At 50.8% G+C, this 10,545-nt stretch overlaps 1 protein-coding gene across 1 annotated transcript in view; it reads left to right on the top strand.

The window, feature by feature from the left end:
- LOC111141408 (VAMP associated protein B and C) overlaps positions 1–776 on the top strand; it is a 52,836-nt gene extending 52,060 nt beyond the window's left edge. The window contains exon 6 of the mRNA XM_022493932.1: positions 518–776. Coding sequence (XP_022349640.1) covers positions 518–676 — 159 coding nt within the window. The 3' untranslated portion in view covers positions 677–776. The remainder of the gene's footprint in view (positions 1–517) is intronic.
- Positions 777–10,545: the final 9,769 nt, after the last annotated feature.

The raw sequence follows: 10,545 nt of genomic DNA, 5'->3' as shown, positions 1-10,545 counted from the left end.
GGAGGCCTGCTCAGTAGAGGGAAGGAAGACGGAGGCCTGCTCAGTAGCGGGAAGGAAGACGGAGGCCTGCTCAGTAGAGGGAAGGAAGACGGAGGCCTGCTCAGTAGAGGGAAGGAAGACGGAGGCTCGGAGTCTGATGCAGGAGGGGGGCCGGGAGGCATGTCCAGAGAGGTGGATGGTCCCAGGGTGCCAAGGACCTGACTGACCCTCTCAAGGGCTTTTTTCTCTGAAAGTGATAGGGAGCCAGGGCGTGCCTGTTTAGACGCATGGTGTAAAAAGGTGCGTGGCTGCGTCGTGTGGGTGGGTGGCAGGGAAGAGGGGCTTCTGGCAACGTTTTCTCAGTGGCCTCAAGCCAGTGCCTTCTCTGTGGGATTCAGTTTCTCCCTTTGAAAACCGACGAGGCTGGCCCACGCCGTGAGGTTCAGGTCTGCTCGCAAGCGCGCCCTGCGAAGCTGGACGGTTGTCTGCTGCTCCTGGTGTCTTGGGTTGTCTTTGAAATGTGCATTTGCTCCCGTAGGAAGAAGATGGACTTCGGATGAGGAAGACCGCGCAGAGCAACAGCCCCGTTCCTGCATTCTCTGCGGCTGGGAAGGAGGAGGGCCCCAGTGCCCGGCTCCTGGCGCTCGTGGTGTTGTTCTTCATCGTTGGCGTCATCATAGGGAAGATCGCCTTGTAGAGGCGGCCGGCGGAGGGTGGCTTACTGGATTGATGGCCCGCCATACCGTGGGGTTTGAATTGATCATAACCATGTGTAAAAAGAAGTTAATGTGTGATGACATCTCACAGGTCTTGCCTTTAAATTACCCCCTCCCTGCGCGTGCACACGCGTGCACATACACACACACACAATTATAACATAACAATCTTTTAGAAAGTGAAAAATGTATAGTAAATGATCGGGGGGAAAGAATGGTCTTTATTAATGACGAGGGAAACCGTGATTAAATCGTAATGGCATGTCGTAAGTGTCACTTTAAACATTTGTAGCCTTGGTACCTGTGGCTGGGTTGATTACCTCTCTCAGAACAAGACACTCTTCCTGCCTGTTGGTGCTGGCCCTTGGGGAGCGGGAGCCCAGTGCGGTGGGAGGGCCACCCCTCCATGTAGCAGTCCCCACCTGCTCACCCACCCCTGGGCTGCTGCTCCACGCCCTGCTCTGCCCCGCCCCTGGCCGCTGGTTCCCTGGGACTGATGGATGGGGTCAGAAGCCAATGGCGTTGTGCTGTGGCAGCGTTGGATCTGCCCGTGGGGAGCGGGAGGTGGATGCTGACCGACTAGCCCAACACTTTGGAAATCAAAGTCAATGCTTTGTTCTCTTAAAGGGACCAAGCTGAATTACTGTCGGTTCATGTAGCGAGATTCACTTGTTATTCAGAGATGTTTAATGCATATTTAACTTATTTCATGTATCTCATCTCATGTTTCCTTATTGCCACAAGATTATAATTACTGCTGTGGGCTACACATCACCTGTGCCACCTGGTGCCGCTGGGAGCTGCTGGCATTGCGGCTGGAGAGTTGTGGGCTCCTCTCGGGAGGTTCTCCGGGCCCTGCGTACACGTGGAGGGGTGGCTTGACTGACTGTGGGCGAAGCGCTGCCAGGAAGGTTTGTCTGTGTGACTAGATGACAGCCGTCCAAGGGGGGTTCTTAGTGGCAACAGTCAGCTCTATTCCCTGTCGAATGGAGAAGACTGGCCGGGCTTCCGTGTTGTTCCTCATTGCCCCTCCGCTTCCCGTCGTACTTCCAGCACACGTGCCCCTAGTCTGGTCCTGACCTCTCCCATGTGGCCCTCGCTCGGAGTGGGGCAGCAGGGGCGGCAGCAGACAGGGAAGCAGTGGGGTGGGGGCGGGGAGAGGGGTGAGAGTCTCTTCAGGTAATCGTCGAGTAGTGATTGAGAGTTTGACTGTAAATTAATTTTATGCCATAAAAGACCAGTCCAATTCTGTTTGACTATGTAGCATCATAAAAAGGAAAAAAAAAATAAAGCCCCAGAACTAAGAGTTCTTTTGTCATTTTGTCGCACTTGCTGTGGGGGTTATTATTCTGACGGTCTTTGTTATTGTTTGTCACTGAAAGGTTGGTTCTAAAATGAGCCCCATCAGTGAGAAATCTGTATGCTTAACGACTGAATATATATAATCGTGTGTGTGTGTGTGTTGGCTTCAACGGAGAGCGCAAAAATAAAACTGCTGAAGATCTTAAGCAGCTGGTCACCCTTGCCCTTCCATTGCTTTGCCCCTGGGTGGAAAGAACTCTCTCCTCTGGGTCAAGAGGCCGAGCTGAAGAGACAAGGGACAAGCGTGCTGAGCGTGGCTGCGGGGAGCGGGTGGGTTTGAAAAGACAGAGCCATCAAAAGGAAGACAGTTCTTAGAAGTCATCTGCTTGACTCACATTCCTCCTGAGCTTGGCTGGGGCGGGAGGGCCTTGGTTCTGGCCCTGAGGGTCTGGTCAGGGACCTAGAGCCTGGGAGCTGGGCATCTGCGTCCAAGTAAGTAGCTTCTGTCTTCGTGCGCGGTTCCTGGGTCCCGAGTGCTCACGGGGAACGTGGAGCGGGCCTAGTTCGCAGCCACATGCCCGGTGCTCAGACGGCGTTGAGTGCGTGCATGGGGAGGGCTGCCCAGTAGAAGTTAGGCTCCGGTATTCTCTTGTCCGCGTAGATCCAGGGACTTACGGAACGGGGTGAAAAGACGGTGCCTTCTGGCATTCATTTCTGTAAGTGGACTGCGGTCTTCCCAGGTGTGGGAGCTGCAGCGAACCGGTCCTGGGAGCTTCCAGCCCCTCACAGCCTCAAAAGGACCAGGGTTGGGAAGGTCTCGGACTGTTCCTCGGAGTGCGGCACAGCCCCATTTCTCTGGAGCAGGACTCCCCAGGCATTTTCTCAAGGGGTGTGGCTGTGTGTTCCCATAAAACCTGATTCGCAGGAACAGCTGGTGGGATTTGGCGTAGGACGCTGGAGCTCGCCTGCGCTTGCTCTGGGACGACTGAGTTCTTAAAGATGGTGCCTCAGGTATCCGTTCTGTTCTCGAACCTGGCGAGTGACTTTGTGTTTTGTGTATATGCAGGAGGCGGCATTCAGCTTCTCAGAAGATGTGGGCCTTTTGTTTGTAGCTGAAAATGAGAATTTAAAATCCACCGTTGCCTTCTTTCTCACTAGTCATCCTGTAAGATCTCTTGCTCCTTTAGAGGTTAAGGTTCGGCGAACGCAGGTTAGTTTACGGGGCTTTTTGACTGAGCAGAAGAAGGGAGCTCCCCAGGGAGAGAAGGAAGGCAGTGGTGGGAAGATTGGATATTATGTAAATCATCCAGTCAGTAAAGAGCGAGCCAGGAGAGGGAGAGAGTGTGCGGCGCAGCACGGCTAAGGGTCAGGGACCGTTTGAAGAGCCACAAACACTCAAAATCTCAAACGTGGGCAGGTATGCACCTTTTGAGTGTCTTTCCTGGAATGACAGAAAAGGAAGCCTGAGAGTCAGGCGGAGAGGTAGATGCACTGTCCCCTCCCATGGCCTGGCCTGGCCGAAGAGGGAAAGAGTCAAATAATCCGAATAAACTGGCCCAGCCTGAGCAGGGCTGACTAAGTGAGCCCGCCCGCCTGCTGCCTGGGGCACCTCTTTACAGCAGCTCGGAGAGCGGTGCCTTTGTTTCAGAAATCTGCCACCGAGCCCGCAAACGCAGAAGAGACGTAAACAATAACAGGGTCCTGTAAATTTTTATGGATGAATTTTTAAATTGATAATTTAAGCTCCCTCCGCACAATACAGAATACTTCTTAAAGTACAAATACTTATTAAAATACAAAATACTTCTTAAAATACAAAATACTTCTTAAAGGCGGCTGGATGTATTATTTGTAGGTATGAGGACCGGCTTTATTATTTTTTATCCTTCTCTTAGTTTGCATGTTTTCCTTCTCTCGTCTTCTAAATTGCTGGCACCAGCAGTAATAAATACTGATAAAATCAAAATTGATTTTTAGCAGTGGACAGTTTATGCCTAGAGAGACGGCTTATACCTACATAACACAGAAGTGGGAAAAATGAGGAACCTCCAGTGATCCGTGAAAACCTGAACGCTTTCGAACAAATCCCAGGAACAGAACTGCTGTCCACAGATATCAGTGCCGTCTTGCAGGCTCTGCTGGCTCAGATACAACTGAATGCAGTGATAGCTCAGGGCTAAATAGCCTTTCAAATTAATTTGAAAACAAGCTCTGTGTGTGTGTGTGTGTGTGTGTGTGTGTGTGTGTGTAGCATATGTATCATATGTAAGTAGCTTAACATTTTTCAAATGGTACCTCTATTTTTTGCACACACAAATATTTATATTTGCAAACTCAGAAATCCATGCCAAAACACAATACCATTTGTCATTTTCAGTCCCTTCTCTAAACTGGACCATTCACAAGTTTCTGGTTACGGTTTGTGAAATTCTTGGTTTGAAAGGAAACAACAGGGAGTGAGATGGGGCCCAGGCGTCCTCGTCCCCTTGAGCGCGGATCTGCCAGCCCCCCCCCCCCCCCCCCCCCCCCCGCCCCCCCCCCCCGGGGGCGGGGCCCCCCCCCCCCCCCCCCCCCCGCCCACCCTGGGAGCCTGCCTCAGGTGACGAGGCTGCCTCGCCCCCTGCTGGTGGTGGCCACTCCCCGAGGGCATCTCGAGGGCTCTGGGGTCCAGGGCGGCCTCCCCTGTCCCTGCCCGCGGTCCGTCTGGCTAGAGGAGGAGCAGAACAAGGTCCAGCTCTGGAGTTACGAAGTGACCACCGCGAGGCATCTGCCCACAGTTAAGCACAGGCTTGCCTGCTCTTGCTGGTGCAAACGCTCACGGAGGTTGCTGGAACGGCACCTGTCCTTAGAAAGTCCCCTGACGCGTAGAGGGATGGCTCCGGTTCCTGTGCACAGATCTGCTAGGGCCTGTGGTCACCACAGGTGCCACACGTCGAGTGGGGCCCCTCGGGGTTTCTGTGGCCCAACTGGCTTTGTGGACGGCTTGTTTCCTTTTTTAACCTTCCTCCTGCGGAGCTGCGTTGACAGGAACCTTTCAGGGAAAGTAGCTGCTGTTCCAGTGCTCCCTCAGCCTTGTGCAGAGCCCTTCCAGAACGTTCGCTCAAACAGCTGCGACGGGAGGGCGGGGGTGCAGGGATGAGGGCTTTGTTTCGAACGAGAGGAAATGAAGTCTCCAAGAGGTTACGCTGAGCAACTTCTCAGAGCCTCTCATTAGGAACGAAGTCGGTCTCAGGGAGCCCACAGGGAGGCCGGCATGGCCACGGCGGGGTCTGGACCGCGGTCCCACCCAGACGGGCCGTGCGGAGGCTCTGCTGAGTGAGCTCGCGGGCTCGGGCGCTCCGACCACTTGTGTCCGCTTACGTGTCTGTCTGCCCACCTCACGCGGTTGCTCTGAAGGTCCAGTGCACAGAGTCCGGACGCTGATTGAGACGCTTTTTTATTTTTCTTTTTGAAAGCAAACACGCTCAGACAGGGAAGGACAGGTGTGTTTTCCATTTTCTCATTGCCTGGAGATCTCTGCCTGATGCTTGTGGGGGATGAATTGGGGGAAGGAGATGCCCAGTCCATCTCGGCGCGCGGGGGACGAGGCTGCTCTCTGCGGGGCTTGACATAGCTCGTAAATTAAATGTGAAGCGAGGGCGGTCCATTGAAGTTGGCATCACAGCAGTGGCCTGCGGGGTTTCAGAACAGCCAAGCTTCTGGGCACGGACCTCTCCCCGAGTTAGTGCTGCCTTTCTCTGGGAGAGCCTGGAAGGAAGCAAGTCCCAGGGTCCAGAGGCGGGCTTGGGAGGCCATGAAAAACGGGCCTCCAGCAAGACTTCCAACCCTCTCACTCCAGCACCTGAGTCCCGTCTGCCACACGCACAGTCCACGGGCTCAACCTCCCTAGAATGTCAGTTGGGGTGCACGAGAGCCCCCCCCACCGACCCCCTGCAGCGGGATCCAGACCTCCCTCTGCGGGGTGTTAGCGACGTCATCTATGCCACTGAAAAGGTTTTGTCTTACCACTTTTCATTACAGGGGTATTTTGGAAAATGTAGAAGACATGAACACACACGAATGGTTGTGTATAATAGTTGCAAGTGAAACCCGCAGAGGTAGATGAGAGGTTGTCTCGAGTAATATAATTACTTGAGATTTTTTTCCTAATGGAATTAATTCATTAGAAAATGTCTGCATCGACTCGGTAGAAGAGGAAGAAAAGCCGCAGCAAGAGCGTAGCTGTTATCTGACTTGCCGTGGGTACTCGCAGTCATGATACCTTGGAATGTTGCCACAACATGGATTGCTTTGATTAAAAGATGCCAGTTGCATAAAACAGGACCATGGGGTAATAGTTTTCTGCCGCTAGATAAATGCTAATGTTCATTTTTAAACCAGGAAACATTGATCCTGTGACAGTGCCCTATTAGAATTACTTCGTTAGACCACAGGGTTGATGTCTATTTAATCATTCGGCTAACGGACGTGGGTGCGGGACCACCGTGCGCCCACTGCGTCCTGCTGGGCCTCGGAGTGTCCATGTCACTCCCGCCCAACGCTGCGGCCGGCCCCAGCGGATCCCATCTACTTCTTGTTTCCCTTCAGTCCATGCCAAATAGGGTAGACAGATCTGATGATAGCTCAACACAGTTTCCTTAAGGCTTAGTGCTCGCAAGGATGCATAGCTTTTTGTGACTTAAAACACTAATAAACTAGCATGCATGTTTCTCATGTCAACTCAATGGTTTTCCATGTGATACGAAGAGGTCTGGTTGTTTCTATGAACCGGACGCCTACATTCCCGTCTTTCTTTTGTACTTGACGAAGTCAACTACATTCAGCTGTGACCCTCCACTGCGGCATTCTTTTAAAACGAGGCTTTTCCATTGACTCTTGTAGTTGGATTCAGAGGTCAGAATTTATTGTCTGTAATCCCGAGACCATGTGTGAAGGACCGCTTGCCTTCAACGTTCACGCGTTTAGCAAACATTCATCGGTTTACCTTCGGTGTGTTAGATACTGGAGGAGACGCTGAGGAATTCATCAACAGGAGTGATCTGTTTTTGTGCGTTTCATTCATAAGCACCCTCAGTAAAGTGCTCCAAGCTTACATGTAGAGAGCCAACTGCAAAGTACATTTGGTTCTCACTTCTGCTGCTAGCGTTTACTTTTTTAAGAATTTATAAACCACTGCCGTTTGGAACTTCTCTAAGAAACTTAGAATGATCTATTTAAATGTCCCCTTTACCACCTCTCTCCTTTGTGAGTAAAGAAGTCATTTCAATGGCACACGCTGTCCCCCTCTGCTTTACAGCTTTCTCCCTGTGTTGGGGGAAAAAAAAATCTCTGCAGTTTTTCGTGTGTGTTTTCATTCTGACTTCAAGGTACATTAACATTTTGGGGGAATCGAGTCTTTTAAGAGATGTCTAACAATGCTATTGTTTCCATAATTTTTCTTTTCTGTATTTTGAGTTGTATTTCCTGTTTTGACGGAGAATTCATTTTAAAAGTTGGTGCAGGAAAGGACTCTGCCATCATCCATTCTGGTTATCGGATATGTCATAAATTCATGGTTTTATGGCTGACTTTACATTTCCCGGAGGGAAGGAGATGTATTTCTGCAGTGTCCAGATCGAAAGAACCGTTCAGAGCGTGTTCTCACATGTTCCGCTGTGTCAGCCTGATGAAGCCCGCCCTGCCAAGGCATAAACTTTTGTACTAGCTGTCTCCGTATTCTGTTCAATAAATTCTGTGCTCTGAATATGTTTAAAGGATGCTTCGGTGTAAAATTATTTCGAAGGGATGGCTTAAGAGCATTTGGATATGCTTTAGAGAAAACACCAGAGCCCATCGCCTTGCTCTGCCACTGATTCTTAGGAACATAAAATCGGTTTAAAATGAAAAATCTTAGATATCTCGTGTGACGGAAACAGACCTAAGGGAGCTTCCTCGTTTAACTGATGAGGAAACTTTTGCCCAGTGTGGGAGCCAGGCACGCATTCTCGTCCTTCCTGCCTGTTGGGGGTGGGTGGGGAGGATTCGTCATTGACTGACAGATCCCTGGCTGGTGGACGTTGCTAGCAAGTCTGCAAGGTGGGGCAGCCTCTGGCTTTAAGCGGTGGTGGGCAGCTCTCCATCATACAGTGTTATCTTGGCGAAACGTGAGTGACAACATTTTCATTTCTTTTGAAGAAGCAACAGGCAAACGTTAAGACTTAACACCAGTCCAAAAGACAGCATGAAGATCCACCGGCGCCGCTCCCCCCGCCACCAGCCCACACCCACTGCTCTTCTCCAGAAACTCCTGAATGTCCCATGTCCCATTTGCCTCTTTCCAGAGATCCTCTCCGCACGTGTGTCTGAGCACACACCAGCCCGTGTCCCCTTACACACAGAGGGCGGCACACGCAGCCTGCCCTGTCATGACTGTTTTTTGACTTTGTCACATGTTGGAGATCATTTCCTGTCCACACACATTTTCTTGATGGCTCTGTCGGTTTTCTCTGTGATGTGCCCATAACTGACTGAACCAGCCTTCACAGAGGTGCATGTCACCTGTTGCTAGTCTTGGCTGCTACAAACACAGCTACAGCGGGACCCCTGCCCATGAGCGGGAATAACGGGGCATAGTTCCTAGGGGTGCCTGCATTTTAAATTTGGTCCCGTGACTTCCCCACCGGGTTTCGCGGAGGACATGCCAGCTTCTGTTCCAGCACCGTCTACCCGCCCCCCACCCACTGCTAGCATGTTGCCATGTCTGATTTTTGCCTTTCTTTGCTCATCAGGAAAGGGCACACGGTTTCTTGGTTTCGGTCCCCATTTCTTTGCATGAGGTTGAGCCACTTGTTCGTGTAAAGGTTGTTTGAACACACACGTGATGATCAGCAATGAAGGACGTTCAAAGGAAGGGGAGTCTTAACCACGGAAAGGGCCAGGGGTGAAACAGCAGAAATGCAGTTGTAAAGGGGTACATTTATGAATGTGGAAATAGGAATGTACAGTATTTTGCTCCTGGGAAAAGCACTTGCTGCAGAGGATATAGAAATGGATTGGGCGGGGGGCAGGGGGCAGGGGTGATAAATAACACTTTATTGCCAACTGATCAGGCTCTCATTCCTGACCTCTGCTAGCGATGTCCTGATGGCGTTAGTCTAATGAGCCTGTCGTCTTGCTGCCCAGGGGTCCTTATCACAGAGGCCACAAGTGAGGCACACTTCAGTGTTCCAGACCCCAGGGGGTTCTGGAAGAGGGACTAGAAATGGTGGTCATCCTTAAAGCTGTGAAATAGAGGTGTTTTCTGCTCAGCAGTCACAGGAGCTATTCTGGCATTATCTCTCGTGAGCATCTCGTTCTTAGTGCATCAGGAAGACAGACGCCGTCTGGGAAGTTGCCAGGGTCCTGGGATGGGGCGGGGGAGATGTGCCCTGCCGGAAACAGATCCCTCCCCCCGCCACCGAGTCTGCACTTAAAGTGGAGGCTTTACCTTGTCCAAGTAGAACTTCTCTTTGTTTTCTTAGCAATGCTTGACCACTAAAATCACTCGAAGGATAAAAAGAGTAAAAATTTAGAGAAACACATAAGTGCTACAGACTTTTCAAAGAATGGACCTTTATGCTACTTCAAAAACTTAGGAGAATGTGTACGGCAGGCAGGAGGCTTTTGAAAGTCAAGCCAAGACCCATTGTTCTATCTCAACCTCAGCCTTGCAGTCACAGTCCCCGACCTCAGTGCGGCTCCAAAGCACAGGAAGTGTCTCCCGTTCGTAATGGTAAAACCACCCAAAGGTATCTCTCCACTCGCTGAGAGCTCACGGCTGGTGCTTTGGGCATTTTCTCCCTTGTTTCCTCCAGTCTCAGACTCTGAGGACGAGTCTGATTTGTACAAAGTTAGCTGCTCCCTCTCCCCTACCCTGGGATGCCTGCTTCACCAGCCCTGTCCCCCAAAGCGTTTTGACACCTCTCTTGCCATAGTCTGTCCATACTGGATTGAAAGCAATTTGAAGGGAAGTTCTAGATTTTGTTGTTGGATTTGGTTTTGCATTTTTTAAAAGTTTTTATTTAAATTCCAGCTAGCCAACACACAGTGTTACGTTAGCGTCCGGTATTAATATGGTGACTCAGCACTCCCATCCATCGCCGGGCGCTCATCACAAGTGTGCGCCTTCATCCCCATGCCCCCGCCCCCTGCCCCTTGAGAACCGCCCGTGTGTTCTCTGTAGTTAAGAGTCTGTTTCTTGGTTTTTCCTCTCTCTTTTTTACCCCTGTTGTTCATTTGTTTCTTAAGTTCCACATATGAGTGACATCATATGGTATTTGTCTTCCCCTGAAATACGTTGTTGAGCATAATATTCTCTACCTCCCTCTTTGTCACTGCAAGTGGCAAGATGTCGCACTTTTTTTGTGGCTGAGTAACGTTCCTGTATATACATACACCACATTTTCTTTATCCGCTCCTCTGTCGGTGGATGCTTGGGCTACATTCACAATTTGACTATTGTAAGTAGTGCTGCTGTAGACATTGGGGTGCGTGTGTCCCTCTGGATTCGTGTTTTGGTGTTCTTTGGGTA

The sequence above is a fragment of the Enhydra lutris genome, unplaced genomic scaffold (genome assembly GCF_002288905.1).
Source record: "Enhydra lutris kenyoni isolate GAN:26980312 unplaced genomic scaffold, ASM228890v2 scaffoldscaffold6, whole genome shotgun sequence".
NCBI classification, from domain to species: Eukaryota; Metazoa; Chordata; class Mammalia; order Carnivora; family Mustelidae; genus Enhydra; species Enhydra lutris.
Note: the sequence above shows the minus strand (reverse complement) of the source record. Positions and strands in the feature narration are given on the sequence as shown.